The sequence below is a fragment of the Hydra viridissima genome, unplaced genomic scaffold, assembly GCF_058129835.1.
Source record: "Hydra viridissima isolate aposymbiotic clone 2 unplaced genomic scaffold, HvirCarnegie_v1 scaffold_3, whole genome shotgun sequence".
NCBI classification, from domain to species: Eukaryota; Metazoa; Cnidaria; class Hydrozoa; order Anthoathecata; family Hydridae; genus Hydra; species Hydra viridissima.
The window spans coordinates 17924877-17949667 of record NW_028324302.1 but is presented as its reverse complement, the minus strand read 5'-3'; the positions used below and the strand labels follow the sequence as shown (position 1 = coordinate 17949667).

Below are 24791 nucleotides of genomic sequence, written 5' to 3'. Positions count from 1 at the left end.
GTCCACTTTAACAGAACCGAGCAACCTCCACTTTCAATTCAATAGCAAAATCAGTAAACAAAAAGTGAAAGAGTTTTTATTAAAGCCAAAACTATGTAAGAGCAAAGAAACTAAGAAAACAGACTTTCTATTGAATGGTTCTATTTAAAAACTCATCTCAATGAATTTTGTGCGGCTTTGCGTTTATAGCAAAAGTGTAGAGCTTAGAGTTTTTAGTTATCAGAGAGATAATTTTCTGTTCAAAACTGATTTCTTAAAGTTTAGTTAATAACAAAAAAACTACATGGGAAGTAGCTTGCTGGGAAGAGGAAGCAGGGCCACTCCCTAAATATGCTCTCAGATGCCGCGACAGAGTTGCTGGAACAATAGAAATTGCAGATATTCATAGTAATGATTCAGTGTTAGTACACACACATTTAATACCTAGCAGGTGCATTATTGGCTTTAAAAAAAACATTCCTGTCCTCTTTTTCCGCACCTGAAGACCCAGAATGCAATGGGAACCAGCCTGGAAAATTTCTTTACACAATCAAGACGAGCAATTCAATGAAATTAGTTGTATACAATTTAACTAGCATAAAAAATGTTTTTTCTGACTAAAATATTTTTTTAACGATAAAGGTTGTCAACTCAAAAACTTTTCACCTAGACTACAATCAAACAGATATCAAATCAAAATTTGTAGAGGGATGTTATTTTTATACAAAAACATGGTGATAAATAGAAAAGGAAGTAGTCACATACAAGCATAATTTCTTATCTTGATGCAAAATTTAAAAAAATTTTTTGCTGATAATGTTCATCTGGTTTCAAGAGAAAATCTTTTTTTAGAAAACAATTTTTTTTGGAAGGGAGTAAAAAATGAGTTTGCATAAGCACCTTGTTCTTTATAGCGATGATAGTTACAACTAGGATAAAAAATAAAGATTTCAGTTAAGAAAGTGAATGGGTACAACGAGTGTTGTTTCACATTATTAAATTGATGAACCCATTTAAGGTTATGTTAATTCCAAAGTAGCATTTTTACCTGAAAATTATAAAAAAATATCCAATCAGAAACAACAGCTTCAAATTAAAAAAAAAAACACCTGAGATTGTAAGAAAAGGAAACGGAAGTAAATTAAGTTAGTAAACACAGTGAACCACAAATATTGTACTTCCCTTCCTCAATTATATATGCATATATATATATATATATATATATATATATATATATATATATATATATATATATATATATATATATATATATATATATATATATATATATATATATATATATATATATATATATATATATATATATATATATATATATATATATATATATATATATATAGCTCCTTCAAATAACTTTGATAGCTGTTGTAATGCGAGAAAAATTTATTATTTGATTTATATTAGAGGCACCTGATGAATTTTTTAATAATTAAACATTTTATGTAATTATTTAGTCTGGTCTTTTCTACGATGCTTAATAGAGATAAATACAAGGGATAAATCATTTAAATGTGGGTGTGTTGTTCTTAATATAAATAAGTAATAAGTGTTAAAAAAAAGTTTGTTGTGGAAATAACTTTTAAGAACTTAAAATCCGTTGTCAGTAAAAAATATTTTCTTGGCGATAAATTTTTTAAAAAATGAATTACGTTCTTATGTAAAAAAAACAAAAAAAAAAACAAAAAAAAACAAAAAAAAATTCTTAAGTCGCTGTGGATACACCGTTGTGAAGAATGTCAGACTTCCGTTCCGTTTTAATCGTTTACTTCTACAGGCCGAAATACACGTTGCAAAAGATTCCGTCAAATGATATTAATTTCAGAATAACTTTTAAAGCAGTTTAAAATCTTTAAAATCTTAAAAATAAAAAGTAATTAGCGCGGTGTTCTTAGTTGAGTGGGTTTAGTGGAAAAAAATTTACGCATCATGTTTTGCCTTCACAACCGCAATATCCTTATCAAAAGTTACTCTTTTCCGCAACAATTAAAGTAGAAATTTGAATGGATAAGGCAAAAAATGTTTAAATAAATAATCTCGGCATGTTCGAATGACACTAACGACGGCAGATGACTATATAAAGGCATCAAGAAAAAAACTGTGAGAGAGAAAACCATTTTCAAGTGCAAATCATTTTACCTACAAAAACTGGAAACATTTATAACCATATCTAACGAGACAAATCAGTTTAGCCAATATGAAATTAGTTTATAGTTGGTTTTTTTATTTGTTGTTTTTTAAATCTGTTGCTAGTTCTTGTCCCAAATTACCTGTGATAGATTCAAATACCAACAAAGCTTCATTTGAAAACATTAATTCAGAGTTACCAAGTTCAAGAATTTCAATTTCATATGATGCCAAAGGTCTGCAAGCTTTTTTTAATTTGGCAAATTCCTTTATAAATACAGTTCAGCCTAAATCACTAAGTGGAGAGTTTCAAGGAGGTGAGCTTGCTTCTTTTTGTATAACAGTTTAACTGTATGTTTTTTTTTTTTAAGAATTTGCTATGATTTTAATTTTAACCAACTGTAAAAACTAAGACGGAAAGTTACATTAGTAATTATTTATTGAAAGCCTATGCTACACTTAAAAACTAACAGAAATAAATTTAGAAAACCTTTCATATGGAGCTACTATTTGATTAAGTTTGAGGAATGATTAGTAAATTTTGAATAAAGAGTTTGCTAAGACTGACCCATCATCAAAGTTATTTTTATGGTGAAATTAATAAAAATTACCAAATAAGTTAAGAACAAAATATAAGACAGAAAAAAATTTATGGAACTCTTTAATGATTTTACTCATGGTAATTAAAATATTTGACCACTTGTTGTTGCCTAAAAATGTTTAACAGCAACAAAAATTCTCTCAGCTTGTTGGCTGGTTATACACAACCTCTTAAGTAAATTACACAAAAAAAAAAAAAATAAATAAATACCTATACTGGGGTTAAAATACTTTTTAATACTATTTCTATGATTTATTATAAATTTGTAGTCAAACGATAAAATATTGTTTTTAGTGTGTATTTTAATCACTTACAATCACTTTTTATAGAATTAAAAATATTTGAAATGCAGCTTGGTACCTTTAGAAAAAAAACTGCTTCTTTCTCACTTTTGAATTGGCATAAAAACATAGAGAAATGATTTATAGTAATTTAAGTAAATCTTTTGAGACTATATTATATAGGTTATATTAAAATGTCCTTTTTTAAGATAAAATTAAACTAAAACAAAAAATCCATGCTGTCTTTCAATTAAGAAACTTTAACAAAGATATTATTGCTTGATGAATATTAGCTATTTCTTAATAAAAAATCTTCCATAAAAATATTTTCCAGTTTTACACTTTAACAAAGCATTACATTCATCTTATGGCTGTAAATTTATGTTAATGGAGGTTCTCAAAAGTAGATTTGACAATAAATTAAAGACTTATCATCTAAATCAATCCAAGCTGCCTTCTGATCACGCTTAATCTTTAAATGCTAATATTAAAACAACTGTATCTTAGGAAGTTGCAAAAAAAACTGTACTTTACCAATACTTTCATATTTTTCTTACCAGATTTATAAGATTCGTTTTACTTAGGATGAATAGAGTTCTTTAAAGAAATAAACATATGTTTTAGTTAAATTTAAAGACTTATCAAGAGATGAAAATACTCGCAAGGTTAGTTATTTGCTTATATTGTAATAAAACTACTATTGTTTATCTTTTTTATTTCTTTACATTGATATTCTTATTCTTCTTATTTTGATTTCTTTTATTGGTAATATTATTTTTATTATTATTACTATAAATAAAAGAATCTTCTAAAAAATCTACAATAGATGTTAAGGTTAATAAAATTTACTTACATTTTGTTAAAACTCTTCATTAATTTACATATTAACATAGTTTATCAAGTGTCAAAAGAGATAACTTTATAAATTCAATCAAAGTTATAACTAATGTTGTTACGACTTTGAAATTATTCAACTGTCGACTAAATCAATTGATGGATTTTTCAAAGTTGACCAAAGTCGATTTAGTCAAAATATTTGAATAAAAAAATTTATAATAATCACACTTTAACGTTGCTTGACCATTTGTTTTTTAGGAGCTATAAAACAAGTAGAAATTTGAAAGAGTAAATAAAAAAACTAGGTGGTATACAATACTGTTGTAATAACATATGCTGTTGTTACATCAAGAGCATTTTCTTTGTTCCATTTTAATTCATCTAATCTGTTAGAGGTGGCAGTTTGTTAGGTTGGTAGATTTAGAAAGCTTTTTCACATCCTTAACTGAGTACCATAACACATTACTTTACATTTTGTTTTAAAAAAGCATCAACTTGTAACTATAATGAGAAAATGGAAACATATTGATAAAGTGGTGCATGCAGTAAGCTAAGAGTTAAGTTTTTGTGATGCAGCAAAATTAGGTTCAATGTTCAGATTTTTATTGAGTTAAAGTCGCTATGAATGATATTCTTACACTTGGCTTAATCTTTATAAATAATTTACAAGATAAACTACTTACAAAGATATCTATTTACTAATTGGTCAGCATCATAACAATATTAAAGATTGATAATATTAAATCATTTGAAAAATTAGAAATAAGGATGCTAGGATGATAACTTGACTAAATCGACTGTTAGTCGATTAGTAGGAAATCCATACTCTATTAAATCAACTAATCGATTTTTCAAAGTTGACGAATTTCGCCTTTCGACAAGTTGACTTTTAGTCAATTTAGTCGAAGTCGATAACAACACCAGTTATAACAAAGTGTAAACAATATTTAGTGACTATTTTAATCAAATTAAATTATATTATATTGAAATATTAGATAACTGTAGGTATGTTCTTGTTACCCTAAGCCCTGACCCTAGTTGAGTTAGTTTACATAATGAGTATGTGGAAGAAAAAAAGTATTTTGTAGGAAATAAATTAGTTAATATTTTTAATAAAAATTACTTAGGATTTTATTTTACATTTTTTATGTCTTGATGCTTGAAAAAATAAAAGTTCAAATTCGAAAACTACTAAAGCTTATCACATACTAAGTCAATCAATATCTGGGTGCTGAGATCATATAAAAAAAACAACCATAATAGTTTTGAATGAGTGTTTTCTTATTTCTTAAAATTGACCTTGTGTGTATTTTTTAGATAATTAAATATGAAACCCCAATCATTGTTGCAGCTGCGTTTGGTGTCCTGTTTATGATATTGATGTCAATTACTGGGCTCTGTTTTTGTTGTTGTCGATGCTGTAACAAGTGTGGAGGCCAAATGTTTCACTCAGAAAAAAACTCTAAAAAACATGGGAAATGTATCATTATGTCGTTATTATTACTTATTATGGCAATCCTACTACTGTAAGTTTTCCTTTGAGTAAAATAACAAAAAGAAAGAAATATTTAGTAAAATATAAAGTGAAAAAGATATACAGTGAGTCCAAAAATTATTGACCCACCCTTGCATGACTACTTTATCTTTGCTGTCATATAAGAATTATAGGAAAAAATTGCAACATGCAAAAGTTATTGGTTTAAAAGTTTCTTTCCCTGAGGAAAAAAAAAAGAAAAAGAATTTTCCTGAAAAGTTCTAGATTTTTTCAGAATGTTACAAAAATGTGCAGACGCTATATCTAGAAACACTAATCATAGTATAAATACTCATGGATTTCCTGGCTAGATGACAATTAAATAAAATGAGGCCTAAAAAGAAAGAATATAGCAATGATCTTTAAATTTTAGTAATTCAGCACCATCAGAATGGTGATTCTCAATGGAAAATTGCTGCTAAGACATGACTTCCTCAAGAGACAGTACATTGGATGAAAAAGAAATACAAACAGACAAAATGTGTTGACAATTTGTTCAGGCATGGTCAAAAAAGAAAAAGAACCTAAAGATTGGATCCATTGATAGTACGCAAAAATAAATCTGATTGACATAAATCTAAAAAGTTTTTGAGAAACTGTCATTTAGTCTGATGAATTGAAATTTAATCTGTTCGGGTCTGATGGGAAGGTAATGGTATGGAGAACACCCAAGGAAAAATTCGATCCACATTGTATGGTCAAGCATGGTGGGGGTTCTGTTACTGTTTAGGGTTATTTCACAAAAAATGGAATTGGTGACTTATATATTTTGGACAATGTATTGATTTTATTATTGTGATATCTTAGAGCAGCCTCAATCCAAAAATTTAATTTGGGTAAGAATTTTTCTTTGTCCACAACAATCGTTCCAAACATACATCAGATCTAGTCAAGGATTAGCTCAAGCAAAATAATATTTAAACATTAGCTTGGCTTTTATTCTTGCCCAATCTCAATCTTATAGAACATCTATGGGATGAGATCGAACACAGGATAAAGAAACACAAGCTAAAAAATATCCATGAGCTTGGGAACCCCTTGACGAACAAGCAACATAACTTCAAGTTGTCTGTTCTTCAGAAACTTGTCGATTCAGTACCAAGTAGATTACAAGAATGTATCAAAATCAGAGGTTATCTGACACAATAGTAGATTCAATGAAATACCTATTTTTTGATGGAAAAAAAATTTTTTCTTTCCTCTGAGCCAATAATTTTTGTATGTGATATTTGAACAAACACATACTGTTTTGTCAAAACAAGAACAAAGTAATCGAAAAGCTGAAACTTGTATAAATAACAGACCACACTGATACTAACACTCAGTATTTTTCTCTGTAATTTTTATATGACAGCAAAGATAAATAGTTATGCAAAGGTGGGTCAATAATTTTTGGACTCACTGTATTTAATTTATTTTTTTAAAAAATTAACAAGCTTTTTTTATATTTTATTGATCTCTTGTACTTTTCTCATACCTAAGTTTTTCTGTATTTAATAAACAATATTCTAGCATAATAATATTTTGTTTGCTATGTTAACTTTCTAGCTTATTTGTGGAGTTTATTTGAGATATGTTTTAGAAAAATAGAAAAATTAAAGTCTTGATTTGGCAAAGTGCTAAATCTCTAGTTTGGTCTGAGCTAAAGTCACTATTTTTGCAACTGCAGCTATTTACTAATATATATTAAACATAAGTGTTATATATTTCATTTGAAATTAGATGTGGTGTACTTTTCATGTTCGTAACAAACAACAGACTCCATGAAACTGTAAAAAAATCTTCAACCACATATGTTGATGCTGTTCATGATGCTGTGGGTTTTGCCAATAACACTATTGGAGTAAGTTATTTATATAAGAGATTATTTGTAAGCACCTCTCACAACATGCAACATGCTTTTAAGTTTTTTTCATGAAAGAGATTGTAATTAAGTACCTTCAAACAATGTATAATACATTTTTAGTTTTTAAAAGAAATTTTTTTTTAAATTTTAGCAAGTAAAGCAAATTTATGAAAACCAAATTCCATGTATAATACTTCTGGAGAAAGAAGATCTAGGAGATATAAATGTTAAAAAACTTATTGGAGATCCTTTGTATAAAAGTGTAAAACAGAATGTCAGTAATATCATTGAAGTTGCTCTAAATGCTAGTCAGAGTAAGTATTCTCTCTATTATATTCATCTTTTTTATTTTTCTATCTTGTTTAGTATATTTTCATCTTTACATTTGAATCTTTTTTTTTTTTTTTTTTTTTTTTTTTTTTATTAGTAAGTTTTATACTTTTGATATTTTCCTTGAGACAGCAAACAAGTTGTTATTGCATTTACAGTTAAGCTCAAAAGTGATTCTGAAAAGTGTTTTTTTTATCTAACTTATGTTTTTCAGCTTAAAATCTATTATCAGTGGAATATCAAAATTCTTTCTAATATTTTTAATGCAGTTTTTTTATGCAGCACTTGTTCATTTCACTCAGAAAAAGAATCAATTATTATAAATAATTAAGGAATGCTGATAAAATTTAATGTTTTGTTGATTTTCTTTAAAAAATGATGAAACACAGAATTGTAAAGGATGATCAATCTAGAGGCTTTTTTTTCAGTATGAACATTTTGATAGATCATACATGAGAACTGTCAAACTGTTTACATGTTTTTATTCAGTATTCATTGGCATTTCATCATGGATAGACTTGTGCCGCAACAACGTTTACAAATCGTACTTTTGTATTACAAAAATCATTGTGAAGAGTGTTTTACATCTGCTTAAACCAATTTATGGTCAACATAATTTACATACAAAACCCATTAACAAAATTCCATTTATCATCAAAAAAATTGAAAATCATTTTATATTACTCCGCATAACATCAACAACACTGAAAATTGCTTTACATTATTAGTTGGTACTTGACCTAATAGACCATGTCTGGCATGTAGTGCAGAAAAATATACCAGCTGTAGCTGAGAGTTTTCATGATGACCCTGAAGAGTCGTTTTGGAACTGTTCTCAATACCTTGTTGCATGAAACAGCTTAGGGGATTTTATGCATAGATCTTGATTTGAAGACATAAAATTCAACTTGTAAAAAAACTGAAGCCAATGCATCTTCCCCAGCGGCAGAATTTCAGTATCTGGGCTTCCAACCAAAATTGTGTTCAGCAATGAGGCTCATTTCTGGGTGAGTGTCAATAAGCAAAATTGCCATATTTGGAGTTAAGAGCAATCCACTGCAGTTTATTGAAAACAGCCATTTGGTGTGCCTTATGGGCTGGTGGAATCATTGATCCATACTTCTTCAAAAATAAGAATGGCACCAATATAACTGAATGATGTCTATTATTGTGCATTGATAGCAGACTGTTTGCTGCCTGAGATCTCAATTCCATTTGGTTTCAACATGATGGCACTATTGTTTAGTTATTTTAATGACTAATTAGTTTCTTATCTCAGACTGGTGAGTTAGCCACCAAGATTGTGTGATATCAAACCTTTAGACTTATTTCCTTGTAAATATGTAAAGTCTAAAGTATTTGCTGATAAGCCAACTATGATTGAAGCATTTTAAGCCAATATTACTAGTTGTTTGTGAGATACTGGCGCAAGTGCTTGAATAAGTCATTGAAACTTGGACCTTCAGAATGAATGAACTAAAACAAAGTTACGGCCAACATTTGAAAGGGATCATCTTTAAAAAATAAGTGCTAAGAGTTGTTCTTCACAATCATAATAAAGATTGCCCATTTAATTTGAATTTTTTTTTTTTTTAATTAAAAAAAAAAAAAAAAAAAACCTCTAGACTGATCACCCTTTATATTTTTTTTTCAACTGTTTTTATATTATCTTTTTTTTAAGTCAAATCTTCTTTGAAAGTATTTAGTAAATAAGCTATCAGAATATTATATTGCTACAATTAACTTTATGGTGTTAAATACTTTGCTTGAAATTAAACATAAGAAAAATGTTCAAGTCATTTGTCTTTTGCTGTGTATCTTTTTGAAGTTGAAGTTGTGTTCTATTGATTTTAAGTTATTTGTAAAGTTATTTCTTAATAAAACGCTCATGGTTTTTGATAATAAATTATAATAATTTTTAGATGTGACAAGAATTTATGAAATCTTACAAAGAATTGCTGTGTTGAATATATCATTAAATGATGATGCAAATAGTCTGAAGGAAAAAATGAAGCAGATTAGTGAAGATTTAAAGAGTATAGTAAAAGAATGTGAAAATAGTTCTTCAACTGATAAATCTGTCTGTTCTAAGTTAAAATCTGTAGAAGTTACAACTCAAGTTAATTTCACAATTTTTCCTGATACATCAAATGAGTTGAAGACATTTAAAGATGTATTAGAAAAAGACATAAGTGCTAAGATTTCTAATGTATGATGAGCTCTGAATGATTTTTTTTAGTTGATATACTTTTAGTTTGATTGTTATTCTTAGTATTAATTTTTTTGTTTGCTTATTTAGGGTAGGAAAATGATAGAAGATATTCCAAACACTGTACTAAATAAATCTAATGCTACAAGAACAGGTATTGAGTTATGTACAATTACATAGTATGCTTTTTTGTGTGTCGGTATGATAAATATTTTTGTATAAAGTTTTGTTTTAAACAGTTTTCTGCGTTTTTATAATTCTTTATAAGTTGTAATAGTAATAGCATTTAAATAAATTTCCCTTAGGACCTTTTCCTTAAATTAAAAAGTTCCTAAATTGTCAGTGTTGGATTTAAGAGGATCCATATTCTGTGATTTGGAAGTTACTTTTGATAAATGATAGACTCAATAATCTATGAACAAAAAAAATCTATGTGAGTTAATAAGCTCTGAAAGCATGATACTGTGTTGTAGTTTGGAAAATACTTTTCATATAAAAAAATTCAAAAATTCATTAATAAAGAAATTTACAGAATTTTATAAATTCTAAAAATATTACAAAAGAAAAATTTATTTGTGAAAGCATGCCTAAAGTCACAATAATTTGCATGTTGAAAGCCAAAAATGCTTAGTGGAAACTGAAAGACAATCATCAAAGCCTCTATTTTTTGAGAATCTTGTTATGAATTTATTGTACAAATATTGCAGTTTTTATGATATATTTACTGTTAAAAATCACTCAATACTAATAATTCCTATTTAATTATGTTTATAATTGGTAACAGCTGCTGTCTCATAGATTAAAAGATGGGTAATTTCATGTAAATAAGAGACAATCATCTAACCAACCCAACCCCTTTAGTTTTATCTAAATCTACACGATTGGTAGAGATTTGGAAAATTGTATTATTTTGATAACTTAACAACTACTAAAGTAATAATGATAAAGAATGATTGGTTCTTGCTGCTCCTGTGCTTTTTTTTTCTTTACTTAGCAGAGTACCTAAAGTTCCTTGTAAACTAGAAAATATCCAGATAAAATTCTGGTATTAGTTGAAGCTTTTTTCTTTCCATAGACTAAAATTTTGAATATAAATTAACAAATATCGAATCATTACTAATGTTGATAAAATTTGTTCTAACATTGTAATAAATATATTGAATGTAAAATAAAAAATAATAATTTCATGCAATTATAGTAGTGGTTTACACAGTAATGCTTGCTTTATTCCAGAAATGTCTCTTTAAATGTTAAATCCTTGTGGCTAACTGAGATGAAAAACAGTGGTTTTGAACAATTTTTCCTTAAAAACTCTGGTGAAATAAATCATGATTACAAGTACATTAAAATGTCAACTGAAAATATTCACAACCTTTAATATAATTATAATAAAGATTTCAATGCCATTAATGTCAAGTAAAGTACCATAATCACTTAAAGTTGCAGATATAGTCATCATAAAGAATTTTTGTAGGCAGTTTTATCAATTTCTGTTTGAATTAATTTTGATCTTATAAAGTCTTAAATAAAAATGGCTTGAGAAATGAACTCTATCTAATTTCCCTAATATATCTTTTAGCTTTTAGGGAAATGAATTGTTTGTATACTTGTTAATAAATCTTGAACTGACTTTTTGGAGTTGTCTGTACAGTTCTGTAAATTTCATTAAATATAGAATAAAAGTAAATAATTGATATTTAGAAGAATTTTGATTTTTTCACATTAAATACAGTATTGAGCCAGCTAAAAAGATTTTGAAAGCTTTTTGCATTTTGATGAATTAATCTTTTCAAGAAATGACTTCAATGATCATTCAGCAGTCTGTTGTATAAACAAATTAAGACAAGTTCAATCAATTTTAAATCAACTTACCATATTTTCATTTTAAAAAATTGACCAATAAATTTTCCTCTAAACTAATATCATTTTTTGATTTTAAAATCTTGACTTCATTGTACTAACTTAGCTATTATATTCTTAGCTATATAATAGTTCATTTCTGTTAATTGATGTTAAATAAAAATATTGAGCAAGCTAAAAACTTCAGACTTCTCAATGGACTGGAATAAGTTAGTTTTTTCATATATAGAAACCATCAATCAGTAACAGTCACTATTGTTAGTGATCACCTGTTGTCAATAATTATAATGCACAGTTTTTGTTAGTTTGCTGTTAAGAAATTCATGGATTTCAATAATTCACTTTACAATAGATTGTCTTTTATTTAAGCTTTGTTTTTACTATTTTTTCAGCTGCTATCACTACACCCAAATAGGCAGTTTTGTATGTATTAAAGATTTCCTAGTAAATGTGCACATCACATCAAATACAAACTAACCTTCTTTCAATGCATTTCTATCTTCGTTTGTACCTGTACTGCTGCACATTTGTCTGTTAAACTCTGCAATTCACATTGTACATGAATCATCTTTGGTTACTAACTTACTGAACTTCCTCTAAAGTTTTAATAACATTTTAACCAACTCAATATTATATATACAGATTTTCTCTTTGAGTGTACAAAAATTCTAAAGTTCCAAAATTCTTCAAATTATAGTTTTTTTGTGTACATATTAAATTTTTAGATTCATTAGTTCCTTTTCAGGAACTAGTTTCCTAAAGCTCTTTGCTGACTAATGTTATATTCCTAATGTAACACTGATTTAAAGAGCGTAATTGTTTATAAAAAATTGGTTTATTACAAATTTCTTTTTCTTTTCTGAGAATATTATATTTAACATAGATAAAAGGTTAATGTTACATGTAAATTTCTGTTATGGTTGCAATGTATAAATACCTCTCTAAACCTTTTCTAAATTGCTTTTTTAAAAAAAACTCAAAATATGCTAGATGTCATTTTTATAAATTGTTTAAATCAAAGTTTTTTTTTGTTTCAAATTTCTGTTAAGGAAACTTTTTTAGATCTTTTAATTCAAATTAGAAGCAATTTTTTAACCCACAAATTTCTCAACATTTATCTTGTTATTTGTAATATTTTAAATCTTGCAAAAGTGATGCTTTTTTATTGCTGCTAATGGTTTTAAAAAAGAAATTATACATTTCACTCCAATATCTTGCATTTTTTAGATTTCATCAAAAAAAATTTTTAGATTTCACCAGAATGAAACCTTGACATCCCTAGTTTTTTTGTTGCTTTTACAAATTGTGATGCTGTGCTTACTTCAATATTTTACATCTGATATATTTTTTGACAAATTCTTTAATTCCGTTAAATTTTTTAACACTGTTTAAGACTCAATATATTTATTAATGAAATTCTATTTCACTAGACTGGTTTTTTTGGTTTGAAGATGATGGTTACTGATGTAATATAACTTTGAGTATTAAATTTTGTGTATGTATTTAAAAAAGTGATATTACAATATCGTTTTGAATAATTCTTTTTTAAATTTGAAAAAATTGAAGTTTTAGAAGTTAAAGGTTTCTAAATTTTACAAATGAAAATAATTATCTGTTTTTCATTATTATAATTTTCAAAATTCTCAAAAGAAAAGTTTCTCTAATTTGTGCAATTACAGTAAAAAAAATCACTTTTTTTTTTAGTGATATGGAAAGTACATCCACTTGCTCACCTTAACTTATAAAGTTTTTAAAAATAAGTTCAAACTAAATATATTCAAAGGATTTAATTTATTTTTGAAAATACAAAACTTGTTTAACTTTAACTGACTGTGAAATTTGTCATCAAATTTGTCATCAGTACATTTTTGAGTTTTTAGTAATTTTTGAGTTTTGATTGTCAAAATTTAAATTTTGATTTTGATTAATTTGATAATCTGTTGCCAAAAGCTAATTAATTTAAAAGTTTCCAGGTGTGTGTATGCGCGTAACTTATTAATTATATATATATATATATATATATATATATATATATATATATATATATATATATATATATATATATATATATATATATATATATATATATATATATATATATATATATATATATATATATATATATAATGAACCGGTCTAATTTTTTAGATGTAATTCAAATAATAAATAATGCAGAAAACCAATTGCAACAAACACTCAGGAAACTTACTGAAGATATACAGAATGTAAGGGTGTTACCTTTTTTTTATAACTTTAATGCTATCTGAAATGTAAAAATGCTATCTGAAATGTCTTTTTTCCTTCTTCTTTTAGACAATTACCACTACAGAAGCAAATTTGTTACGGTTTAAAAAAAATCTTTTTGAACCTAGTTCTGAAGAGTTGAAGTATGAGAATTACAGGTTTGTATTAAGGTATTTTACTATTTTTAACATCTTGTTTTATCTAATGATTGACAATTAATTAATTATTTTAGGTGGTATATTTATATTGGGATTTCTTCAGTAGTTGCATTCATTTTTGTTTTAATGGCACTTGGGTTATTATTTGGAAGTTATGGTTATGATAAAAAAGTGAGTCCAACTCATCGATCATCAGCCTCGACCTGTGGTGGCAATTTCTTAATGGCGTAAGTGTAAAGAGAACTCTGGTTTTATTTTCTTAAAACAAAGATGATTGCATAAATATTTTGTTTTAGCATTCTTTTTCTTTTTCAGCTCTGTGGGATTTATGTTTATATTTTTCGCAATTTTGATGATATTTTGTATTGTTTGGTTTGCCATTGGAACACATTTGTATATTGTATGTCGTGATGTTCGTGATGGAAAGCTTATTGATAATTTTTTATCTGAGCAACTTCTGTTTAATGGAAAAAAAATATCAGTTGAACATGTTCTCTCACAATGTCGTGCCAATAGCCCTTTATATGTAGCCTTAAATGGTGAAAATTACTATAATATTTCAAAAGAACTTAATGTTAAAGAAGTAAGTAAATGAAACTACACAATTTTATATGGAAACATGTACTAGATGATAAATAACTTTCCTTTAAGCAATTTAATTGGATATTATTTGTTTATTTTTCTTTGGCTAATATTTTCAAAGCGTTTTAGTATATTGACTTTATTTTGTTATAGAAAGCAGATGATATTACTTCTAAAATAGAGAGCACATCATTTGATTTAAAAGATCAAGTCTTATTAACTGATGACTTAAAGAAAATCTTGAATGATCTTGTTAATAGCAAGATTGATTCAATTGATTTTGCTTCTTATTTCACCATGGTAAATTATGTTTTTTTTTTCTTTTCATAATGTAATTCTACAGTGTTCATAAGTATGCAAATATATTTCACAAACTAATTTATGAAACTTAGAAGGGTCTATATAAATGGTGTTTCAAATTGTGCAGTTTTTAAAGAATAAGTAAAATATAGATGGCTCACTGAATTTGTCTGAGTTTTTTTACATTTACGAATTGGATGTATGATATTTACAAAAATGGCTTTGTACATGATTTAACAATCTATTCAAGTTGTTGAATTATTTTATATAAACCAGTGTTCTGTGAAAAGTGTTTTTAAAAAATTATGTGAATTTTATGATTTACATAATCATTGTCTGAAACCACCCTTTTTGGAATTATTAAATAATCTCAAGAGGCTGTCTGTTGGAAGATCAAAAAATGGAAAAATACAGTTGTAGCACCTGATCACAAGAAAATGTCTTGTGTAAAATACACCATGTTGTTGATACACTTAATGTATCAACAACATGGTGTATTTTACACAAGGATTTAGCTCTAAAGGCATAAGGCTCAAATAAGACAGGAATTAAATCATTTGAAATGTCGTTATTTTGTTAATTTTGTCAATGAATAAACAGCTGATTTTTCTCACAAAATCATGTTTTCTGATGAGGTACATTACTGACTATGTTAGTAAACAAAATTGTTGTATCGGAGGTAAGAAAAGATCCATGAACTATTCATGAGAAACCTATGCTTCCTAAATGAGTCACTGTTTGGTGTGCATTATGGTCAGGTGATGTAATTGGACCTAACTGTCAATAGTGATTAATATTTTTGTGCCTGAATTATTGAATATTAATTTAGAGAACATTTGGTTTCAACAGGATGGCACAACACCTCATTTTATTGCATACCAATTTTGCTGGATGTGTTATCAGCAGAAATGGTGATATTAATTGGCTACCAAGATCATGTGAATTATTACCACTGGATCATTTTCTTTGGAGTAAAGTGAAAAGCCACAAATCCACAGTCAATTCCTGAACTTAAGGATGAAATTATTTGTGTCATTAATAATTATGCCATAATGTTATTTATTCTTAATAAGAACTGCGCAATTTTGAAACACCCTATATTTGTAAAATTCATTTTCTTTGTTTGAATGATTGAAATAATTTTTTTTTATTCTTATGTTAAGTTTACAATTTTTCATAGTTTTCATTTATAAAAAGTTTTGAGAAAAAATACAAAAACTTATATATTTACTGGTCATTTTGTCTGCAGTTATAGTAAAGATCATAGGTGATTTCTGGCTCTTAACTTTCTGTTTATAAAAGTTATCATTTATCAATGCAAATCATATAAATGATTTTTTATGAAGCTTCTTTTATTAAATTCAAATGTACTTTTAGATCAATGAAGCAATTACTGATTCCAATCTTACTAATACAGCTTCTAATTTAACAACTTATGCTGGGTTGTTAAATAGTTCAAATTATGTGAGTTGTTAACTTTTTAAATATGATGAATTCACGTCACATTAATTTAATCACAACTTACATTAATTTAAAAATTTGAGTTGCTAAATTTCAAACTGTATATATCAATTATATATTTTTTTAATGCTTGTTAATTTACTTAATGATCAAGTAATTTAGTCTTTTTTCAAATTATTATCAAGTGCAACATTACATTTAGTTGTTATTCAGAATCAGTTCAACACTACATTTAATTGTTATCCAGGATCAGTTCAGGTTTTGATACAAAATTGAAATTATTGTTTTTGTTCTTTTATAAAACCTGTCAGAGCTATTACAAGTAATGAAGCTCTAATGTTTAATGCTCTGTGAAACCTTTTTATTCTTCTTCTTATTTTCTCTTTGATTCAACATTTTTTACAAAATTATCCTTTTAGCATTATTTTTAAAAGCAAACTGTAAACAACAGAATCAAGCATGGTTTAAAACTCTAAGTATTTATCGATTCCTTCATCTTAATAAAAATAAAGTATTCGAAAGCAGTATTTTACCCTTTTTGAAAATATTCCTCAACTCAAATATATTTACTGCAAACAAAGTAAATATACAAGTTCAGGAATGAACCTAATACAAATGATATTTACTAGAATACTTTACTTCATTTGTTTTCTAATGTTGTAATGGTAATGAAAGTAAAATCTTTTTTAAGTGGTTAACTGGTTCAAATAGTGCTTCCAATCCTGGTAATTTATCTAGCTTACCTAGCATCAGTATTTTTGTGTTGGAAAAAGCCAAGATTGAGTTTTTGCCAGATTTGGCCAATATTATGAATTGAAAGAGTTTAATTTCGATATGGTAATTTAAAATCCAATAATCTTTCATTATCTGAATCTAATCCTTAACTGTTGTTTACTTAATTGTCTGAGTCAAAGTCCAATTTCCAGTCACATCCTTTAGTGTAGATTGTAGTTTCTAATTTCAGGTATAGAGATACAACCATGATTGAGTTGCATATGTAAAACAAAGTTGTTGTTTGCAAGATAGCAATTTTCCCCTTTTTTTCATGACAGCAACTAGATTTGTTGTAATACACAGTATTTTCATGTAAATTTAACTAAAACAAAGACTGTCCTCAAGAGTTTGATTTAACTTGCTGCAGGCAATGATCTGCAAACTAGCCAGTCCCAAATTCTGAAATTTGCTCCTAATGTAGCAGTTTTTCAGACAAATACGAAAAAGATTTGAGTAAACAATACACAATACCTTTTCACAGCTCCGATATAAAATTTATGCGCACTCAGAAACAGAAGTAAAAAAGTAAACAAACATTGTTTTAGCAGTGTTTTCATAGAGATTTACCAAGCAATGTTGATATTTATTAAGCAATATTACTGAACCAATTCCATAAGTATTTTGTTTAATATCTATTTAAAGTGAGAAAAGCAAAATATATTGTTTTCTTTTGAATTATTTTACAAAATGGAGACAAAAAGTTCTATGACTTCAGCTGAATTTCAAATGTGGATTTTTGAATATTATCTTCATTTTCTGAGAAAGCCTAAAACAATATAAATTTACAAAAGGCATGATTTAAATCAAATAATACCAGAAAACTGCATATACACACACTCCTGGGTGTTGAGAAATAATGCAAATATATGATATATAGCACTCTTTTGCTTTGTCTTGATTAAAAGTACCCCTAGGACACAGATAGAAATATTTCAAGAGAAGCGCTTATAAAGAAATGTATAAATATTTATTGTATACTCAAAGTAAATTATTTTTGAAATAAATTAATTACTTTTATTATTAATATAATTTAACAAATTAGTTACAACCTCATATAGCCATGGTCTTACAAGATGAGTCTTAGTATAAAAACACTGAAATAGACATTCATTGATGATATTTTGTCAAAAGACTACTCCAGGAAATATAAATTACATATTAAAAATTTCGTGATAAAGTATAAGTGGATAAGATTAAACTTATGAGAAAATCCTAATATGTAACACATGTCACTCCTAGTAAATGAATAATGTAATCTAATGCAATCACTTGTTTGATAAAATGAAATTCAAATTGATTTTTTCAGCACTTTTACACAGTATATTTTGCATGATTTTAATTACTTGTTCAGTATTATGTTACTTCTTTGCGTTTGAATTGCTGTATTGTCCTTATTCCAATCTTTCTTCAAAATAAGCATGACTTGTTAAAATTAACATAGACAAAAAAAGCCATGACTTATTTTGTTTCGTTTTATTATTTTGCTTAAATAATGTTTGTTTACATTTTTACTTTCATTTCTACATGCGCATAAATTTTATATAGAAACTGTGAAAAGGTGTATTGTTTAGTTTAACTTTTCTATAAAAATTTACTTATTTTTAGGATATTGCTGAAAAACTTCGAAATATCTCATCACGTTTAACTAAATTAGAGAATACTGTTGTGGCAAACATCACAAGAAATTTGGTTTTTTATTTTTTTATTTCTAGGTTTTTGTTAAAAAATTTCATAAAAAATAAAAAGAAATAAACTTTTAAAGTAAAACTATCAGTTTGTTACTTCATATTTTATTTACTCAAAAAATACTTTGTTTAATTAAATAAAATCTTTGCTTGCCTTTTTATAGGTAGACCTTGAGAATAATGTGAACATATTGCAAAATATGGCACAAAGTTTCAAGGTATAATTCTTCATTTAAAATTTCCTTTTGTTGTAAATTCTTTATGAAATTGTAAATTAATATTTGATAATTGTTGATATTTAAGTTAATTTGATGTTTTTTAATGTCAAAAAAAAAAAGTTATAGACATTTCTAAGCAGTTTTTCACTTTGTTGTTGTTATGCTGTTTGTTTGTTATAAATGCTATTTAACACCAAAATAATGAGTTTTATAGAATGAAAGTTAGAGCTAATGGTAAAAAAAAGATGCCACTTTTGGATTCAGCCTCCTAAAATTACCAAGAAACAGTTTTAAATATTCTTGGTACCAAGAGAAAAAAATATTTTTTTTTGGCTTTTTATATTTTGGTGTTATATTAAGTAATAATTATATGAAGGAGTTTGTCATAATACTTTGATTGCTACTTAAATGGGGTTGCTAATATCAAAAAAAAAAAAAGAAATTCTTCAACTTTAATTGCAGACATTTTGTACATATGAAATCCCATAAAAGTTTTTGTTTTGACAACTGAATTCTCCATATCTATACCATTAGGTTGCTAAGTAATTTGAAAAGAGCAGTATGCATATAGATGATGCATTAACATGTATGCATGTATATGTAATCTTTTCTCTACCTACATTATAAGCCGATATGTTTATGTATATGTATAAAGTACTAAACTTTACGTTAAAGATATGTTATATATAGAAAGTATCATGGTTCTTTTTTTTTTACAGTTAGTAGCATCAGACTTGCTTATGAAATTCACTCAATCAGATAACTTTATCAAGAATGAAGCAGGAAAAATCTTTGAAAATGTAAAACATTTTACACTTGTTTCTGTTTTTTTAAAAAACTTTCAAAGATTTTTAGAACGAAGATATTTTAGTTTCCTTATTTCTATCTAATTTTTAAATATTTACACACCAAATTCAATATTTCTCACATTATAAATAAACATGATTATAAAAATTTTTAAAAATTATTGGTTTAGTTAATAAATGATTATGCAAATCGATTAATTGGGTGGCTTGATCAGGGTTTTAATCATCTTAAATTGCAGGTAAGAAGGTTTGTTTTGATTTTTTTTAAAGAAATATTATTAGTATTAAAAGAATACATGCACACATTTTAACTTTTTATAAGAAATGTTTTTATAATGTTTACATGTTTATTCTCTTATTTATCTTTTTTATAGTTTACAACAAATATGTTGAAATGTAAGCCTGTTGCAAATTTATATGATGGTATATTTAATAACTACATGTGCAGTGATTTAGTTCAAAATGCGGTAAGTTTAATTTTCTAGACCCTTGCTCCAGTTTAATAAAAACATTTTTGAAATTGTTATTTTTTTAAAGTTCTCATTAAAAAAAATCAGTTTTAGTAGTTTGATCAAAAAATGTTTTCAAAATGATTTTGAAAATTGTTTTCTTTGCTGAGCTAAACTAAGTTTTTAACAAAGTCAAAAACCATTATCATTAGTATCCAATAAATTAGTATCCACCTTGGTATATATTTATCTTTCAAGACAAGTTGAGAAAAATTTTTAGACATGAAAAAACAGTGCAAAAGCAGCAGCATTTTTAAACAGCTGTTTTAATGATCGTGTAGCATAATGAAAAGGAAAAATTCTAAAAAACTTTATCAAAATTATCTTAATTAGGGTTCTTATCCTAATATAAAAGTTATTAGTATTAGGTAGTAAAGGGTCACTTAATTATTAGTTGAGTCAAGTTCCCATCAGAGAATTTCAACTTTTTCAATTTTTTAATGAACAAATTTTGTTCAACATTTTCTGGTTGAAGTTTACTAAAAGACTAGTAAAAGAAACAATATTGAAAAAGCTTAGAGCTCAATGAGGAAGCTGGGACATATAACCATCTCCTGGTACTTTCTGTCATACTCAGAAATTTGTCTCTAAAACTCTTGAATCACCAGCTTAAATATTTAGCACATTTGCAACACACTTCAAATTATCATTGTGCAAAATCCAACATGTTGGGACCGGAGTGACTATTTTGATGCATAGATCTTGTTTATCAAAAACGATTTTTACCAAGGTGCTCATCTTTTTGGAAAGCACTTTCTTAATTCTTTGCTAAGCAAGTTCAGACTTGTAACTCTTATTGGCTAAGGTTGTGCACAAGCTTTATGAAGTAGAAATTAAAGAACTTTTTGATATGGATTCAGTAAAGTAAATTTATATTAACCCATTCCACCACAATTTTTTTTACATATTTTATTAATTAAAACACTATTTAATTTTTACAAGTTTTTATTTCAAAGAAACCTTAACACTAAATTACACATAAAATTAAAATGGTAAAACATAGGACAATAATTTTTTATGCATAAAATGACCACGTAAAGACAGACCGGCGAAACGCTGGTTTAGTGTTTCAATACCATAATGTAGTAGACTGGCAATTCACCGGCTTTGTGTGTCAATGGGTTAATCAATTCCAAAAAAAAAGTCTTACACCAAGTAGGATGAAATTACTTTTTCGCACATCAATGGCTGTAGCTCTGCACAGGCTTGCTCGATTCGGCTGCGTAGCTTTAAGTAGCCCCAAAGGAAAAAGTCTGGTGGAGTTAGGTCTGAAGAATGCGCAGGCCACTCGATAGGACCTCGTCTACCGATCCAATGACCAGGGAACTTTTGATTGAGCCACTCTCTCACTACAAGTGAATAGTGGGAAGGTGCTCCATCCTGTTGAAAGTAGAGTCGCTGTGTGTCGAGCTATTTTCTCCACTCTCGTTGAACTTGCTCAGAACTCTCAAATTTAGAGAAGAATAACTTTAATTCTCTCTTCAAGAGATAATTGGTAGCTTTTTTTTTTTCTGAAATTAAATTTCCTAGAATCAAGCTTTAAAACATATTACTATTTAAATGGAAAAATTATTATAATAAGGAGAAATTTTTACTCAAAGACTTAAACCGGCTTTACAAACACCCTGCATAGAAACAGTATATAAATATAATTTTTATTAACAAATATGTATATTAAGCAAAATCAAAATTAAGCAGCATTTTGGGGTTAACAAAAAAAAAGTGTATACTTGTTAAATTACATTAAAAAAATTAATAGTGTCTAGAAAACTATCAGTTTCAGAACGGCTAACCATATTTAATAATCTATATAAGGTACATAAAATGCATACTTGCTGTATTTCAAAAAATTTAAATTTTATGTTGTTTTAAGGGCCTAATATGTTAGAGGCTTTATCAAATGATTGACCTCTGCTTTTTAAAAAAAATAATTTTGCAGTAATTGCAAAGATAATTCACACTTCATTTGGAAGATTTTCTCTATTGTGACTTCTTTTTCCTATTTAAAACCTCTTAACTGTTTGGTGGTAAAAAATGCCATGAGTTAGTTGGATTTAGGCATAATCCTGCCCTAGCTATTAGGCTAAATGTTTTTTTTTCTCACTTTTAGAATGGTTTTTGGCTAGCTTTAGGATGGTGTCTGCTCTTTTTTGTTCCTTGTATTGTGTTATGTGTGAGGCTAGCAAAGTTTTTCAGGAAAATGAAGTATGGCGACAGGTATCTTTTTTTTTTTTTTTAAAGTTTCTTAAGGTTTACAGTGTTTGTGCAACTTGTCTTATAGACAAGTTGCACAGAATACGGTAGCGATTTGTGGACTAATTTTTTAGAAAGGTTTCATAACTTAAATTGATCGGAGTTTTTGTGTTTTTTGCGTTTTGTTGATGCCTAACAACGTTTTAACAACAAAGTGAATAAAAATAGTTTTGATTTAAAAAGTTTAAAACTGGAAGCAAACAAAAAAGCCGAAGTATTAAATTTGGTAGGTTTACCTACAAAAGATGTGATCAGATTATCTGGAGTCTCTAAAAGTACAGTATATAAAATAAAAAAAAGATTGCTAAAGTGTTTGAAGTTGATGAAAAGGCCGTGAGAAGGGTTCTAAAGACTCTTAGGAAAGTCAGTGTTGTCAAACTCACCAGTCAACTTTTGACAGAAAGACAAAGCTCTCAGATCAGAGCCATCAAAAAAGCCAAATCTGTTAAAGAACTATGCCTCATTAATGAAAAAACTTTTCTTAGATGAGAAGGTATTTACCGTTGACTGTGTGTCATTAACAGAAAAAGTTGACAGTGCTCCACCTGTGTGTGCCATATAATGGATCCTCAGTCAACAATGATGCTAGGTGTTGTTGTTTTAAATGGTGAAAAACGTTCAACCATCTTTGTTAAAGAGAAAAAAAAAGTAAATACAAAGGCTTACATCAGTCTTTTGAGAAAGTATTTGGTATCATGATTCAAAAAGACCCTAATAGAAATCGTGTTCCAACAGGATGGATCTCTAAGCCTAAATATGCCCAATATTTGGCTAAAAGAATTTAGGCTTTCCTCCAACCCAGAATCCATTTGACTATTCAATATGGAGCGTTGCAGAGAGCTAGAAAAAAAGATCATACAAAAAGGTCCACTTAAGTATCAGGTCTCTCAAGGTCATCCATTACAAGAGCTTTGAACTCTATGTCAAGGGAATACCTCATCAGTACTTGTTAGGACTTGTGTCCATGTCTAGGAGCTGTCATTGAAAGGTCTAATCGAATATCAAGGTATACAATACATTTATCTTGAATTTTCTTTTTCTAAATATTAGTTAGAAATGAGTATTCTCGTCTTGAAAATTTCTAGTAGTAAGAAAAAGACTGCGAATCGCTGCCACACTCTGTAAAGTGATTATCTTTAGATTTTTGTATTTTATATTTTTCTGATCTGATAAGATTTGTTACATTTTTTTAAATTTTCAATTTAAAGAGTTTCCCTTTGTGTCTTTAAAAAAAGTTTATTATTTAAAGTTTGGTATTTTATTCTTTATCATTTTTTCTTATTTTATTCCATAATTATTATTTATATTAGTTTCGATAAAGTCGTTCAACCTCCCTACAACGAAAGCTATCCCCTTGAGTAAGTTCTGTTTATTCCTTAGGTAATATTTTTTTCTTTTTTTAATATTTACTTTTGTGTGGAACGTGAATTGCAGTTGTTGAAAAAGAATTTTGTTTTAAAATCTCAAATATGGTCTGCATTATACTTCATTTAAGAGAGAGATAAAGGAGGATTTTACGAATAAAGGTTTGCAATTTGGTCAGAGAAAACAGCTGCCAGAAACTTCTGCAATTTTCGTCCCAAATGTTTTTTTTTTTTTTTTTTTTTTTTTAAATATTTGTTGTTTTATATTTATTTTAATAACAGTTTTATTTATTTTTTCCCATTAGGGTGCGTTCTTCAGTGCATGACCGGTCAAGTCTTATTGATAACTCTTTGTAAGTAGTACATTGATCTTGGATCTGTCGATCTTATAGATGTAGATTTCATTAACTTGCATTTAGCTTTATGCTTAACTTTGATGAAAGTTGCAATGTATGTTAAAAATAATGAAACACTATACTTAACATTAAACTTTAAATTACACCGAAATTTTATTCTTTTTTTAGGACTCCCAAAGACGCTCCTCCACCTTACAACCAAAATTATTCAAATTATCAATTCAACTCAAAACAAAATGCTGGTTATCATTATTAGAACTATTGAAAGATTTTTTTAAGATTTAACTTTAAATAAAAAAAAACAAACAAAATAAGAATGTAATATATTGTGGCATCAATTTTGTAAAGGTTATATAATTTGGTTTTATTCTGTTTAACCCTAGAAACTCAGGGTTTTGTCTATTTGTATATAATTCTGTATGTGTGTATATAATTGTTATACTTCCGATGTGATGAAAA

The 24791-nt window shown here is 27.3% G+C and overlaps 1 protein-coding gene across 5 annotated transcripts; it reads left to right on the top strand.

Annotated features, from left to right (window-relative positions):
* The first annotated feature begins 1602 nt into the window (after nt 1-1602).
* LOC145202450 (prominin-1-A-like) lies at nt 1603-24791 on the top strand. Of its 5 annotated transcripts, none has more exons than XR_016450831.1 (22): nt 1603-2441; nt 3631-3671; nt 5161-5369; nt 7100-7220; nt 7375-7537; nt 9476-9762; nt 9853-9916; nt 13771-13847; nt 13936-14024; nt 14099-14251; nt 14340-14607; nt 14760-14906; nt 16284-16370; nt 18747-18830; nt 18991-19044; nt 19764-19844; nt 20021-20089; nt 20225-20317; nt 22470-22564; nt 23923-23992; nt 24282-24329; nt 24501-24791. XR_016450831.1 is itself a non-coding variant. In XM_090082281.1 (22 exons), the coding sequence occupies exons 1-22, from the start codon at nt 2195-2197 to the stop codon at nt 24586-24588; spliced, it is 2613 nt and encodes an 870-aa protein (XP_089938407.1). In that variant the 5' UTR covers nt 1603-2194; the 3' UTR covers nt 24589-24791. The 5 variants fall into 5 exon arrangements, 2 of the variants coding, with proteins under 2 accessions (XP_089938407.1, XP_089938406.1); XR_016450830.1 differs by having other exon boundaries at nt 22470-22576; XR_016450832.1 differs by having other exon boundaries at nt 15736-16370; nt 22470-22576; nt 23923-23970.